The 16,383-nt window shown below is 40.2% G+C and overlaps 1 protein-coding gene across 1 annotated transcript in view; it reads left to right on the forward strand.

Annotated features, from left to right (window-relative positions):
* Positions 1 to 3,926: 3,926 nt before the first annotated feature.
* The window catches only part of LOC117479035 (ephrin type-A receptor 5), a 66,054-nt gene continuing 53,597 nt past the window's right edge, over positions 3,927 to 16,383 (forward strand). Inside the window, exons 1-2 of the mRNA XM_034126052.1 lie at positions 3,927 to 4,087; positions 8,771 to 8,835. Coding sequence (XP_033981943.1) covers positions 3,988 to 4,087; positions 8,771 to 8,835 — 165 coding nt within the window. The 5' untranslated portion in view covers positions 3,927 to 3,987. The remainder of the gene's footprint in view (positions 4,088 to 8,770; positions 8,836 to 16,383) is intronic.

Here is a 16,383-nt window from a genome sequence, read left to right on the forward strand (position 1 = left end):
CATTTCCTCCCCTACTGTCATGAGTGGGCAGACACAAAATCACAGCTGACTGTTCAGCCCTCAAGGTACCAGCTCATCTGATTGCACAAACCCTAGGTTTGGGGAAATGTTGCTGCTGGGTCTTATAATGAAAAATATAAAATCCTTCAGTCATTTTAGCAGCAAATAAAAGGGAAATATAATGGGTAACATTTATTTTGAAAGGCATGCAGATTTCAATTTGAAATAATAATTGTTCAAATCCCAAAAATGCATGATATGACCCTGGGTCGCCTTTATTTTTCTCATACTGTCTTTTCACCCTCTGTCTGAAACCAGAGCCCAGTCTGCTCTGATTGGTTAGCTGACCGGCTCTGTTGTGATTGGTCAACCGCTAAGAGATGTCCCGTCCCTTAGCCTATCATGTACAATGTGATGAAGCGCTTGCCAAAGTGCCAGTGTTACTTAGTGATGTCATTATGTTACAGAAGTAAACAAAGGACTACAATGATGGCGCTTCAGGCAGGGGGGAGAGTGTGTGGGAGAGAAACTCCCTCTGGGGGGAACATTTGGAATTTAGCCTATGCAAACCATTTACATTAAAAAAAACTGTATAACACACTACAGTAAAGGGAACAAATAAAAATCACATGAGGGCCTCTTTAATATTTGGGTTGACTGCTCTTATATCGTTTTTGGTCACCAAATGCAGTCAAAAAACTGAATGTAACTTGCCCAAAATGGCTTTCACTAATACAGATATTGACATATGATTTTTTTACAACATTGGTATCACCACTGTTATCATGGGTCATCAGGTGTTTGATGTTGAATGCAGTCAGATAAGAGGTTTTGCTGTATGGTTTTCTGATGTATCCTTGATCATGTATCTCCTATTTCGTAGTGAGTTCCTATCTTTACCACCTGCCTTCAAAGTCAATTTAAAACTAACACCATCAAACTTCATTGTAGCAAATCTTGAAATAACTAAAACAACCCAAACATACAAAAGAACAACAAAAACACATCCCTGAAAAACAGAAAAACAAGAAACTTCACAGATATCTGACTTGGTCGGGGGTGGTTTGAAGTTTGGGGGTGGAATTTTTATTGCACTTTTTCTCCGCAGACATTTTCATAGAATTAAGCCGACGACACCTCCACGAGACAACAACAGCTTCTGGCATCCCAGAACCACCTCCACACCCGCTGTCAGTGCTGATCAGACCCCTACATGTCTACAATACACCACCACCAGCACCACCTCGGCAATACACCTACACTTATGGTTGCTAGCAAGTGTTTAGCATTTACTGTACTGTGAAAAAGGCTTTAAAAAAAGAGGAGATGGGGATTTTAGCATCTATTGAGGTTGACAAGGAAGGTTGCATTTGCACAGGGTAATCACCCGAGCCCTCAGTGATCAACTTAATTGAACCATGAAGGATGAAAAATGGGGAAAAGCTGGGAGAATGACATAAAGACAAATAGAGAGGAAGACAGAAAGAAAGGCTATAGGAAAGAGAGACGTAAAAAGAGACAAAATAACTGTGTGCAATTACTTTAATGTGAATTACAGGCTCAGTTAGATGGTATGAAATGAGAGAACAGAAAGATTGAAGAGAGATTGAGATCAAAGACAAGATGCAATCACAGAATCATCCAACATCATTTTACAGATTTATGATGCCATAAATATAAACTAATTGAACACACTTTGAGGAAACGTGAGGATAAAACACTCCCTAACGGAGACTTAAAGTGGCAAGAGTGTTTTTACTTCAACATGTACAAGAAGAAAGCAGACAAAGAAGACGAAGGCATTCACAGTTATGGTGTGAAGAGTTGGCAGAGGGTATATGTGTGTTGGGGACGGGGGTGGAGGTGTATATTTAATTCATATTCACACTTCATAGATGCGTGCACCTACACTGTTATATAAAATTATCAAAGGAGCCTTTGTGGGCACATTTAGTTTACTGTTAAAACATTTGAGAATAAATAATTTAGGTAATTATACAGAAGTTTATTCACTTTTATATTATTTTGCACTTATTTACTGGTATCTCTGTCCCAATGTGAAGAGTCTTCTTGAGTCCAATGGCATCACAGGGAAGACCTGGATGTAATTCCATGGTTTGGCCTCAATTTTGTTTCAAAATCCAACACTTTTAATAGGTCTCTTGGAAAAAGGGATCTACTGTAGGGATCAAAATTAAATGGGGTTTGCCTCAAAGCTTACTTCACAATGCAGTAAGTTAGAAAAAACAATAATCCTTTTTTTGTTGGATTGACTGTTAAGGGGCCTACACCCCAAACTGACACCAAAGAACACGTCCCGACCGAACACGACTGTTGTGTCGCCTCACGTCGTCTTGGCCAACAGTCGCACTGGAACGCACCGCAAAGACTTCAGCCGACGGCCAAGTAGCACGTACGAACTGTGCATGCGTGAGTGGCAATAACTCTCCTTACCAGCAGGCGGCGGTAGTGTGTATTCGTCATTCAAAAGAGGCAACAACCTGAAGACAGACTGCGTGATAAACCGAGAGAAAAATAACAGACTGCGTGATATAAACAAACAACAAATAGCGTGTGCGTTCCATTTTCACTCTACAGCAAGAAGCTCATGGGGCTTTCCCGAACCTGTGTCGAGAGCTGGAGTTAAATGAAATCTCAGATTTGCCTTCTTAATAGTTTGTTTGGGTCCCTCACTTCCGTTTCGCTTCTCATGCACTGATTCGCTAAGCTGAACAGCCAATCAGAGTGATTTCTTTGGCCGACGGCCTGTAGCCGACAGCCTCCCGATTCAACATTGAATCGACGGCGGAAGGTGTCGGCACAGCCGAAAAGACACAACGATATATACAGTCTATGGGCGGGACACACCAATCTGAGTAGGGCGACAGGACGCTCATCGACGGCCAGACATCTATCGACATCTATCGACGCCGAAAATCGGCTTGGTGTGTAAGGACCTTTACACATACAAATAATTTAAATGTAAATTATACAGTGTCATTACATTGTGCCTTCTCAGTATATTCTAACAAACAATGGGTATCCAATTAAGAGTACAGTATGAAGCATTTTACCGTGACTACACTTCAAATTCGCCTCCTGAGGTGACATCGGTTGAAAGTAAAGACAACAACAAACAGTGAAAAGGATTAAGGGAGACAGAAAATGCTGCTTCAGATGTTTTTTTCCAAATATCAGATAACAGCTTTACGTCAATGATTATTTAAAAGACTTCACGGCTCATGTCTAATCTCTTTTTACAGAGTTTTACCACTCCCAGATGACATGTTATTGCTCCCAATGGGAATTAGTTCTGCATTCAAGCAATAATTATCCTGCAATAGGTGACTGTCCGTCAGGGGTCCATTAAGGAATCATTTTTCTGAGTGATATTCCAATTACTGATTAAATGCTGTGTAGCAGTTCATTGTTTGGTTAATCTCTTCTAACCTAATCTGATGGTAATGTAATTGTAAATGTAAAAAAACAAAACTCAAATAAACTCAAAAGTTTAAACATTTTTAAAGGACCAATCCCCATCCAACCAGTCAGGTGGGGGCGTGAACCTGTCAGTGCAAGGCTGTTCAAATGTCTCATATTTGTAACAAGGTTTGTAAGAAACAACCCTAACTCGTGCGTAAGTGCAATGTGGAGCTTGAAAAAGTAATGTCGTTACATTTGGAACGAAAGAGGAGTATTGGACTATCATTTGGGGTTCACCTGTGGACACTGTGATTGGAGAGACCTGAGCTTCACTCCGCCCCCCTCCCCCCGGCGGACTGCCCGCCTCCCCAAACCCAGAGCGCACTCCGCTCTCACTTGCTTCCTCTACCCGCCGCAGAACATGAGCTCCCTTCTCTCTGAGCGGACGCACACCGATACAGATGGTTTCATTGCGGCATCCCGCTTCATGCTGACCGAAACTGCTGTTGTTTAGGATAGAAGCTCCCCCCTGCCCTGTGACCGGTTGTGATTTTTGGATGCGCCATGCAATCTCGCTGGTGGAGTTGTGGAATTCGGCTGGTGGCATGGACGTGGGTTTGGAGTCTGGCGTTGCACGGAGCGTGGTGCATCCCCGCAAATGAAGGTAAAACACGCACGGACACTTTGGGGTTGATGACAGTTGTTCGGTGACACGTCTTTGTTTTAATTGCCACTGACAGGCACGAGTGGAGGTTAAGGGTCCGTGTCTGGTGCTCCAGCCCCCCAATCTCTTCCATCCTGGCTGACACGGCTCTGACGCTGTCTGACCGAAAAGGAGGTCTCCTATACAATACATTTAAGCAGAGAATGTTTATGACAGCTGTGTCCCCGAAGTGTTTAATGACTGTTTGTTCCGAAATAGTAAAGGCTGAGATAAAAAGAGGACCTTTGATCAGAACATGCGTCTATCCAGATAACCGGTCCTTGGAGAACCGACAGACGCACAGTGCGCTGCAGACATTCACTGTGAACATCTTAAACATCTTCCGTTGCAACTCAAACTGCTCACTTGACGTTGAAGCACCCTGTGGTGGTGTTATAAAATAAGGTTTCTCGTGTGGAATTCCAATTTCCTTGCTTTGGCAATGAGTTTTAATTTACCTCAGGCTTCTAATATCTCTTATAATAATATAACTTTAAGCGTTTCACTGAGACATTTCTCTGCATTCCCTTTTAAAGCTTATTTTTGGTTCAGTCTAGCCTGGCATTCTGTCTTTTTAAATATTCGCATTGAATCCTTTTAACCTCTGATACTGTTGAAATGCCTGACAGCTAGTGAGTTCAGACTGTAGCTTGCAGTAAAGCTACTTATCTTGTCACATATTAACAGTTTCATTTGGCACCCCCTCATTTGGCACAACATTTCCATAATGGTCGGTGCAAATTGGGATTTAATCAATTTTGATGTCTGAACTAATGCACCTGTACTAAATATAAAATATGGACATTTACAGTGTTGCTTAAAAATAAGAAAAAATACAATATTCCAACGCTATTGTCCGCAGACTTGGTAGCATTGTAATGGCTCAAGATGAGTGCCATTGTTTAGGGCTATTTAGACAGCATTTACATCCATCAAACTGCTTATTCTTCACGTAGATTTATTTGGTCAAATGTACAATCACAAAAGTGTTTCCCAAAGTGTGACCACTCAGGGGTCCTGGAGCGGTTCGCAGGGCAGCCTTGGGGCAACATGTAGAAGAGTTAAAGTTTACCCAGGATGTATAGGTTCCTGTTTGGGACAGTGTCCTCTGAATTAAGTAACCTCACTAGGGATTTGTATTCTGGGCTTTATGGGATATAGCACATCAATATACTGGTGCAAACTGGCATATAGGTTCCCAAAAGGTGTGAAAAGTCGACATAACTTCTTAAAAGTGTTTGACATAAAATCCACGATAACTAAACACTCATAAGGTTTGTTGTCTGCAGCAGAAATATCCGTACTTTAAAACACTTGAATTCCTGCCTTGTTAAAGCCAAGCTTGAGGCTGTGAGAAAAAATCAATGGCAGACTGAATCACAAGTTTGTGTTTTGACTCCAGTGATGAAAAGAGATATGTCTTTTATATACGCCTCCACATGATCCTCTGCTGTCTTTATTTATCACACCTATTCTTTGTTTGCTCTGCAACAGCACTTGTTTAACATCTATTGTCTCTAAAGTGCTCCCAGTTAAATTTAACTGAAAAAAACATGTGCATAGACAACTTTCTTAAGACGCTTAAAGAGCCAAAGGCTGCAATCTTACGCACATTTTAGATTCATTTCATATTTGTATTGCATTGGATAATCATACATTGCATGCATAATTGGAGAGTATGGTGAAGCCCATAATTAAACAGCCAATATTCTCTCATTGGACTAATTTATTGTAATTGAAAAAGTAGGATTAAACAATTTTTCGGATCTTCTTAAACATCTTGGGAGGAATCATTAGGGACATTTCCCACTTACCCATCTCACATTTTGTTTTAGGCTACATGCTGCATAATCTGTCCTCACATCACACTGCAGACTTACCTCATACGACTGTTCCAGGTTGAATTGTACCTTTCATTTGCGTTGATATACTATAAGTGTTTCCTGAAGTGAAGGGGAAATAAGTGAACAAAGAAAACTCCTGACACTTCCTTAATTATATTAAAATGACCTGCAGTACGGTTTCTGCGCTAATGGCAGACACTGAGGAAACCTGCACACACTGTGCCACTTTGATTAATTTCCTCTCTTGAGGCTAATCCATTCTTATTTAAATCGATCAATTTCTGCGAACATCTCCTCGATGCAGAGCCAGGTGCCTCACATCTGTTTTAGAGATTGTCATTCTGTTCGATTAATAATAATAATGTCTGGCTAATGAGGGGTGTGTAAGCAGACACTTTAGGGAGTCCATCACTTTTTGTTTTTGTGGGTAATGGCGTTGATCAAATGAGGGGTGGTAGATACAGTTAAACGCTTTGAAAAGAAGTGCATATCTGCCCGCTGGCCTGTGAGTCTGTTTTAGAGAGACCATTAAGCCCGGAACAATCCATGTAAATGCCATGCACGTTCAAACACTTAAGATGGAAATGCGTTAAGGAAATACAAGTGGTTTGATTTAACCATTGGTTTCAAAACCAGAAGGTAAGATATGGCTTCAGACAACATTGTAGGGGTCACTGAAGTCAAGTTGGACCTTAAACCCATCACCGTAGAGTACTTACAAATTAAAAAAAGCTGCCTCAGAGCAGATATTCCGTTATCAATCAAAAAAGAATTGTATTCCCAATGCTAAAAATCCACTTACTTTTGAGCACCCTTGTAATATTTAGAGTATCCTTGAAGTAATGTCACCTTTCATTTTATGGTGATGACTTTTAATAATAAGTTCTGTAGATCATTGTCACGGCTGAGCTCCAACTTGTTAGGTGGTTTGATCCTTAGAGAGAGCGCTAGAGAGTGAAAGAGGTAACGTATCCCTTATGATCTAGTTCAGCATCACTTATCTCTTCTTTATGGCCTAATTAGTTGTCTAATCGCCTCCTAAGGACATCTTTTATTTTTCTCTGCAGAGCAGCGGAGACAGTAAGACTAGTGGAGTGTGTGTGTCTGTGTGTTGGGAGGGGTTTACACAGCGATTGTGTCTCAGTTAGTGAACTAGCTTCCGCCTCAGATTATGTTCTGCCAACTGTGGATGTTCTATTCTTTAGTTGACAAGTCAAGGTTTATATGAGGATTGGCTTTTTCATGACATGGCTTATCAATGACATAATGTACTCAACAGCTGCTTTAAGACATTTATGATACTGCACCTTTGGACGATTGATTTAATCTCTTCCATTATGTATTATTGTTTGCTCTTCATTAATGTTTCACAGGACTTTCTTGTTGGCAGTTCCAAACAGAAATACACAAGAACATCTCCAAGGCTTATAGTTGGAAAGATGATCACTGGTTTATACCAATATGCCTTGTTTGTGATGCTTAATTACATTCAAGGGAAAATGAAAAACAGATATCTAATAATGTGAAGTCCATTGTCCTCTGTAATTAGCTGTCACTCACAGTTTTTCATTTGTCAGAACACATTTCAAAAGTGTGAAATACACACCAGTTATCGTGGATGAGGCGTTGGTTAGGCATCTTAGATTTGATAGGGAAATAAAGTCACATTATTGAGCACATGTTTGCATACAAGATGTTTTGAATGAGGCCCCTTTGCATATTTTGGATTGTAGGCCATGTTTTTTTTTCTTTGTAGTTTTTTATCCCAGCATTTGAGAGCTTTGTGGACCAAGTTATGAAAACAGCTACAGTTTTAAATGAACAGTGGTTAAAAACCTTTTACACAACTTCAGGAGAAAGAGTGCCTGTACCAAGCCCCTTAACTGGATATACCATTAGAGGAACCAATGAAAGCATGCCGTTGCTGATCAGAGTTGCACTACATCACATGTGTCAAGAGGGTTGGCTGTTGCTGTTGTAGACAAACCCAAACAACATATACTGCAGGAAAATGTCTGTTCTTCTAAGAAGCCGTTCTCCAAGCCCCTTGATTGTTTCCTTGTAAGATTGAAAATATATGCTATACTATGCTTTTATTGGTGGTTTGCTCAATGTTTTGCTCAAATTACAAGTAGGGTAGATTGACATTGGAGCAACCAGTTTGACTTTCTCTTTTATTGTTTGAGCACACTGTGACAGACTAAGAACAAACCAAGCGTTATCACAGATGAGATAAAGAAAACTGAACTCCGGCCTGACAAAACTCGAGTTTCATTTATGACAGTGCATGTCGTTGCAAACTCAGACGGGTTTTAAAGCTGTTGCAAGACAGATACACCATATGTTCCCTCATGTGATTGACTGTGTTCATTGTCTGTGAAAATGCTGTCGAGATATTTTTCATGTAAATGCAGAAAGAAACACCATCCAGTTGATGAAACGTACTTTGGAACAATTGTTATTTAGTCATAATTAAGATTTTTGTGAACAGAAAATCTGTGGTAAAACGCACTTTTAAAGTTTTTCCAAAAACTCTCCTCACAGTTTCCTGTGGGATACACTTGACATTTACAATGGGACTTTGTTGTGAAAGGAGCATTTGGACACACGGATAATACAAAACTCAGGAGACTACATCATTGCTGGAAAAGATGAGAAGGAAACATGTTCTTAGGAGTGCACTGGTCAGGGTATTGCACTTGGTTACATCACGAGAAAACCTCTCGTGAGACGTGTCCTTTTTTGTTTTGATTTATGTTTTTTTGCCTAAACTTAAGAATTTCTTTGTTTTCTTTAACAGTGAACCTGCTGGATTCTCGCTCTGTGATGGGTGACCTAGGATGGGTGGCCTATCCTAAGAATGGGGTGAGTACAACCATTGTAAGATGGTTCAATTGTTGGCTGCATTTGACAAATACCACACATTTATCTTTTTCTTAGTTGATGTTGTCAGCGAACATAGTGTCATTATTTCTTGATTGGTTGTCTTTTTAGAAACACATAGTTAGTCTTGTTTAGACATGGTTGCTAGTACTAATACCATTGCTATTAAACCACAACAACGCTTTTCAAATATTGTTGTAGTCTTTCAATAGTTCCGTAAGACCCAGTAACCCATCATCAATGATCGAAATGAAGTGACCAAATCATTTTAAACTATACAATTATAAGCCCAGGGTTAGGGTTAGGGTTACAAAATCTGCTACTGCTGGTAAGCACAGTTGAGGTTGTAAACTCACTGTATGTGTATGACCAACGACACCTATGACTTTATTATTTCACACTTAAGCACATTTATTTTATCAAGGTTATAGTTCATTCAATCTCCAATCCCTCTCAGTTCATTATCGGGGTCAATTGAATTCATGAGTAAGATATTGAAACTCACGATGGAATATATTATTCTCAAACCAGGAGTTGAGTTTCCATTACCAAGTATTCCCAGGGCGAAGGCTAATAGGAGAATGACTTACTGGAGTTGGGAAATAGTTGGAATTATGGAGTGTATTTTAAAGAAAAAAAGAACTGGTGTTTAGTTTAGAAAATGTATTCATGTATTCTGGAGTTCCAACACCACCTCCACTCGTGAGACAGTAATCTACCACCTTTCCTGGGAACAATTTAATTCCCCAACCTCCGGGGGATTGATTGTGTTACGGTTGGTTTTGTGCATCTATTTTATCCACATGGAAAATCTCTCATATACTGTGGTCACAACTGTTGGCAAACATTCAGCTATACACGCCGGACCAATAGTGCTGACCGTGGCGTTTTTTCTCGGCTCTGAGTATTCAAATCACAGTCTGCTCTGTGGCTGTATGTAGATCTGAGAGATAGTGCTGACAAAAGCAGCTGTATGCGCAATCATATTAATGAAGATGTGATTATGGCCCGTGGTTTCCACAATGCAAGTGCATAAATAACTGCATTCAGGCTGGACGAATAGGAAAGAAAAGACGTGATAAGGATCTCATTATGACATCCTCTCTTATTAGCTGTTGTGTTTTTATTCAGCTACAGCTTAAGGTTATTAAAATGTGTTTTTTCTTCCTTCTATTAAACCTGTCTGACAATGAAATGACAAACATGTCCCATAAAATAAATAATTGAATCACTGTTTGTCATTTTAAATAACAGATGTTATCAATGAAGGCCATTATAATTCCTATCATATTCAGCATATATTGGACAGAACCCAATCTGCAGCAAGCTCTCGCACACACACACACACACACACACACACACACACACACACACACACACACACACACACACACACACACACACACACACACACACACACACACACACAGACATTCACACCCGGTGGCAGCAGTCTTCCGTGGCTAAATAAGATCTTGAAGAGGCACAGATTTTTTTTTTGTCTCATGTTCCAGATGGTTTTTCCCATCCCTCCTTTTCTCCTCCTCCAACCCCCCTTTGTCCCCATCATCATCTCTTCTGTCATCCTTCACTTTTTTCTGGCTCAGTTCCCATCCTTCCTTGTCATCGAACATTCATCTTACTCCTTATCCCCATTTTCTTCTCATTCTTGTAATCTCCTTGTCTTTTTATCTCACTATCTCCTTTCTGCTGCTTTTCCTCTTTTCCCAGAGCTTCAGTGTGCTTTTTAAGCAAATAGCAGATTGAGTAAAATAAGGGGTTTTAAAGAGTGTTTCAGATTTGATGGACGACCTTGAAATGTTATGACACATTTCAATGAGCAGCATGACACTGACATAGTAGCTGAACTTGAAGACTGTAGATTAGGTTGTCACTGAAAACACTTCTCTCCCCGTCTATGACAAGCTCCTTGGAACAATATAAACAAAATGAAAAAGGGTCCTTTTTTAAGTCTACTTCAGAAGTCTGTCTTGAAGTTATAGCAAGCAGGAGGCCAGGGTAAATGTGGCTATGAAGCCTAGCAGGTTAGTTTAACAATCTGGAGACAGGTGTGTCAGAGGTAGAGATTGGAAAAAGACAAAGGGCTGCAGGCAGTCAGACAGCAAAAGCTTAAGACGAACAAAGAGTGTCAGAGAGAACTTGGAGAAAATCAGACTCGCTGTAACCCCTCTAGAACAGAAGTACTCATGGGCAAGGAGCTTCTGATGAACTGGAGAAAGAGACAAGATTTTTTATTTTGTACCAAGTTAAAAGAAGAGGCAATTTGTTCTGTCTCATTGTTGGTAGCATTAGGGCTGATGAGGTCGGGCATAGTTGTGTACAGACCAGTGACGTGCGATGAGGTTCATGGCTGGTGAGGCACTAACTCACTGAGTCAGATTTACAAATATTATATTTTGACCTTAATCGAAATATTCGGTTATTTTCAAAAGTTTTTTTAGTCTGATGCTTCGATTCATTTTAAACAGACCGTTCAACAAAAGGATACCCAAAATCTAAATATTGGATTGTTCTTTCTTAGTAAGATCCCATTTTCATTACAAATGTGGTCTTACCTTGACTTGAAGATGAAGTCCATGCTATCCTTCTGGACAACAATCTCCATTACTTTTTTGTAAAAGTCCTCCTTATCTTCCTGTAGTTTCAAAAGTCTAGTTTGTTGTTTGCGTCTACCGTCTCTGCGTAGAATAACAGTAGCAACAAGAACCTGTGGGCTCACGTGCGCCCCCTTCAGTGCGGCAGAGGTTATGGCTGCCTCCCCTGGTGCTTTTTTCATTGCCGTTGTATGATGAGACCAGCGAGCCTAAATATCATATATACGTGAAATAAGTTATTTAGAGACTATGGATGGCGAGGATAAATGTAATAAAGGGATCTACAAACATTACATTTGTGGCCTACAGTGAGATGGGAACAGGCATGCGCTTAGGGCCCGCTTTCCAGCCAGTTTCTGTGGGGTGACGCATTCTGAGGTGAGGCAGAGCTCATCTGTGCCTCACCTTACCCCACAGTAACTGGCTTGAGCGCGCTCACAAAATAAGTGCCCGCGCTAAATTAGTGCCCGTGCTCCAGCAAGTTACTGTGGGCTTACGAGAGGCAGAGCTCGTCCCTGCCTCACTTCTCATCGCTCCCGTAGCGGAGCTCGGCAAATTTGCTGATTTTGACTATAAAAAGCGATTGGAATCATACATAAATCACACTTACAACATAAATCAGTGGAGACATTTTATTATTATTACTATTTAGTTTTTCTTTAGTTGTTTTTCCATTACATTGGAGTATGACAGGTGAGGCTCTGCCTCCCCTGACTGCACGTCGCTGGTACAGACTAGAGTTGAATGCAATAATTACAGCTTGAATATTTGCTGTAGATTATTCACCAGTTGTTTTGCTGAATGCTGATACAGAAATGTTAGGACGAAAACCACCAACAAAATTCATGAACGTAACACAAGTCTTTATTTGAGCTATAGTTGGAAGACTCATGAGTTGGTAATAATTTGAATGTATGTTAGTTAATGAAAGGCTTATCATTCATATTAATGTAGTGATGGAAAGGAAAGGGGACAAAGGGGATACAAATAAAGGTGAAAGAAAAAAACATAGCGAAATGTTGGTTCCTTGCCCATTTTGGACCATTTGGCTGTCAAGCCTTTGTCATCTAATAACTCCATTACTTCCTGTTCCAATTGCATTGGAAAGAGTGCTTGTTAATAGATTGTGTGAGCTGCCAATCACATGTAATTTGGTGGATGCTTTTATCTGCTGCCTCCTCAAGCATCTTCAAGGGACAAGAATACAGAAAGAAAAGTCAGCATGAAAAGATGCCATTAAAGAGATGGACCCCACAATATGGATCATTTTAGTGTCCATCTATCTCAATGACCCCCCATTTTGCTCGATCTTTATCCCTGCATTAGTAGGAAAAGTCCACTGGGCCTATAAGGACGCACACCAAGCCGAACTCAAAGAACCTCCCACTGATAAAGGATGGCTGTTAAAATGCTTTTAAATGTCTTGTTTTGTCCAACAACACTCGACCACACAAAGTTGTTGGTCAGTTTACAATCATACAAAACAGATAAAAGCAGCAACTTGGCACATGCTAAATAATACTTTATATTTTTGCTTTTAAAAAACGACTTAACTGAGGACTTTTCCTAATAGTTGACAGTTAATTATCTGACAACAAATGGACTAATTGTTGCAGCTGTAACTGCGACAAATATTGAGAATTTAATTGGGATTAGTTTAAAAAAATTTAAATAATTGAACCCCAGTCGTAGTTGTGGTTGACATATTTGTTAGTAAGGATAATGCTGCTGGGTTTGGCCTAGTGTGTCTTTGAATATGTTGTCTTATGACATAGTAAAACTAAGCTAAAACAAGAATGGTTGACGACAGCATTAAGATAACAAATTGGAGAGCCCTAGTGATACAGTGGACAGTGGCACTTCTGCACTTAAAGCTGCTCAGACTGAATGAGCTCAAAGAACAATATCAAGTACTATTAAATATTTTCTGCCAGCTGTCTGTCTCTCTCCATTAAATCAACACCGGCTGAAATCGGTCATCATTTGGCCCTACTTTCACAACAGGCTAATGTTTGTGCAATAGAACAAAAAAACTGAGAAACTTAAAATTGTGAAATTGGTGTAATTGGATAGTCTTAAGAGTCGATAAGAAAGCTGTCTTTCTTCGACTACCGTAGCTGAGTCAGCATGTTAAATAGAGCAAATAAGCATATACTCAACAATGGCCTAATGATGGCTTCTTTGGTTCAGGATCCTAAACTGTCTGCCCCTAATGATTAAGAGACTGTTTGTGTTAGAGATTTGTTGTTTTGCAGCTTATATGCTTTTTAGTTGACTTTTTCCCTCGTTACACTTTACAGTACCATGAAGGTAGGAGGACAGGTTAGGCTAAAAGAGACAGGAGAGGAGGATTATATGAGAACGTGGAACTTAGCTTTAGAAGTTCTGACAGGAAGGCGGGAAGAAGGAGAAATTGGGGACAAGGAAGAAGACAGGAGGAATTTAGGAGCTGCAATTGAACATGGTTAAAGGAAAAGGGGGACCAAAGGAAGATAGGCTAGACTTAAGATTAGATCATTAAGAAAAGAATAGAGGACACAAAAAAATGATGATAGACATGGATGATGTGAAAAGGCAAAGTCAGGAAGCATGAGAACTGGGATCTTGGTAGTTATTGTATAGAGGCAGGGATTGGGGGTAGAACATGGGGGAAGGGTTCTTCCGTGGATAACGAGTGAGAGGGACAGTTCTGTCACAGTGCCATGACGGTCAGCGGTAATGAGCGGTAATAATAAGTTGGAGACAGCGTTATAGACTTAGAGCCAGGAGGCCACTCAGCAAAGCCACATGGGGTCGGCTGAGTTGTGGGACATTGTAGTCAACAAAACAAACATGCACACTAATGAGTAGCTGGGAGGATGCCTGTAGGGACAGTTCAGTTTGGAGGTGAAGTGGAGAAAAAGGTGGTGCAGAGGGTAAATATACACTAGGGCTGTGGGATCAGGACTAAAAGGAATGATACTAAGAACTTCTAATTATTAAGACTATTCATTACCAGTGATTGAGACTGAAAACGTTCAATGTGTTGGCTTCTTGCTTTATCAGAGAAAAGCAGTAATTCACCCAAATCACAACAAAACATTTGTTCTACTTTTCTTTTCTATGCAGTTTTCGTTTGCCGTGTCAATGTGTGAGATATTTGCATCGTGTACAACGTGATGTGAGCGAATGACATCTTGATCAACCTTTGAAAAAAATATATCCGAAACATTCCTACTAGGAAACAATGTCCCAAACGTCACACTGTGTGATCCCAACCATTTCTATAGGAGCTGCCCTCAGCAAACTGGTCATTATCCTGAGAAACTGGGATATTGTTTTCTTGGAATTGGGTGAACTGACCCTTATGAAGAGGTTGTGAGAATTGCATGGTAATGAGTAGGGCACACTGAAGCTTTTGAAATCATTTTTCTTTTGAAACAAATGGATGGTGAATTAAGATAAAGAGGCTAAGCCTAACTTGTCGTACTGTAAAATTAACTCCAAAACATTTATTAGGGTTTAAAATGTTGACTATTAATGCATGCTTTTGCTTCTTCAGTGCCTCATGATAGCAAGGGTGGTCCTGACCCTACAGTGTTAGTATTTTACTCGCTTAACCGAGCCTTATGTTTGACCTCAGGAGGCCCCTTCCAATGGAGCAGCTCATGCCTGGAAAACCATGCTCAAAGTTATCTCAATCCCTTCTTTCTGCCTGTCTTCTGTACCAAATCCGACCATTTCTCCATAAATATTAACTTTTGGTTAATACATAAAACGGGAATGGAGGCAATGACGTGTTTGCTTTAACTTATCAACCTGGAGTGAATATTAATAGCAGAATGTAATGGCTATATAATAAAGACACCGCTGGGGTTTAGATTGGATCCCTCTAAGCATCTTTACTATCTGCTACTGGACACAATCTCCTGAGAAAATGGAGGCTCGATATACAGCACAAAGGAAGTGCATCAACCTTTGCACAACCGAAACAGGAAGGTTATGGTGGTTTTGTTTTCCCAAGTTGCTATCGCTAGTTAATGAGACGCGAACATGGCAAGTGGCAAACACAAATAACTGTGGGAAACTAAATGCAGCATGTCCAGTGTTGATACTGATAGTTGTTAAGTTCTGAAAAAAAAGGAACGGGATCCGGTTGTCTTTGCGAGCGTTGCGCCAACAATAATACAGCTTCGAAATGCTAAGGATGGGTGGGGGGAAAAGTTGTTTATTTGTGTCATTTTTTATCCTTACTTTAAAAAGAAATACAACGATCAAGTAGGAATGTCATTTTGTTTCATCTCTTCAAAGCTTTGAATGTGTGAAATCCGTGCTTAAACTAACATTAATAGTGTAGTTAAAAGTGTGTGTTTCAGTGCTCTTTTCCAAGGGTATTTATATATTCACAACCAGTTCCATCATAGTTTGATGACTCAGTTGAATGAGTTAGCTTAAGCAAGAGTGATGTCAATCAACATTAGCAATCAAACAGTGTTAATACAGTAAAGCTGCACAGTAGGGGACTTCCCAGTGCAGACAACGGAAACCACGCTTTCTACACATACTGAATATTTGCTCCCAGGCAAACTTGGAGAAGGTCGCCTCTTTAACTCCCTGCTGGGCTAGCAACAATGATTGGTGTGTGTATGTGTTGTGTGGTGTGTGTGTTAAGCTGTGTAAAGCTCAGAGCAGGCTGGTGGATCTGTGTGATCTAACCAGTAAGAGGCTTAATGTCTGCACTGGGACTGACTGGGCTGGAGTCTTGGAGAGATAGGAAAAAGTCACACACAGGTCTGTCTGTGCATCTACAGTATTCTTGTGAGGACTCTTATTAACAAACTGCATTTACTTTAACCCTAAGCTATGTCTAACCTCTACTCTCAAAACCAGGTGTCAACCCTGAAACAGCCTTTAAAAAGTATGAAGGTTTGTGGAA

The sequence above is a fragment of the Trematomus bernacchii genome, unplaced genomic scaffold (assembly GCF_902827165.1).
Source record: "Trematomus bernacchii unplaced genomic scaffold, fTreBer1.1, whole genome shotgun sequence".
Classification (NCBI taxonomy): Eukaryota; Metazoa; Chordata; class Actinopteri; order Perciformes; family Nototheniidae; genus Trematomus; species Trematomus bernacchii.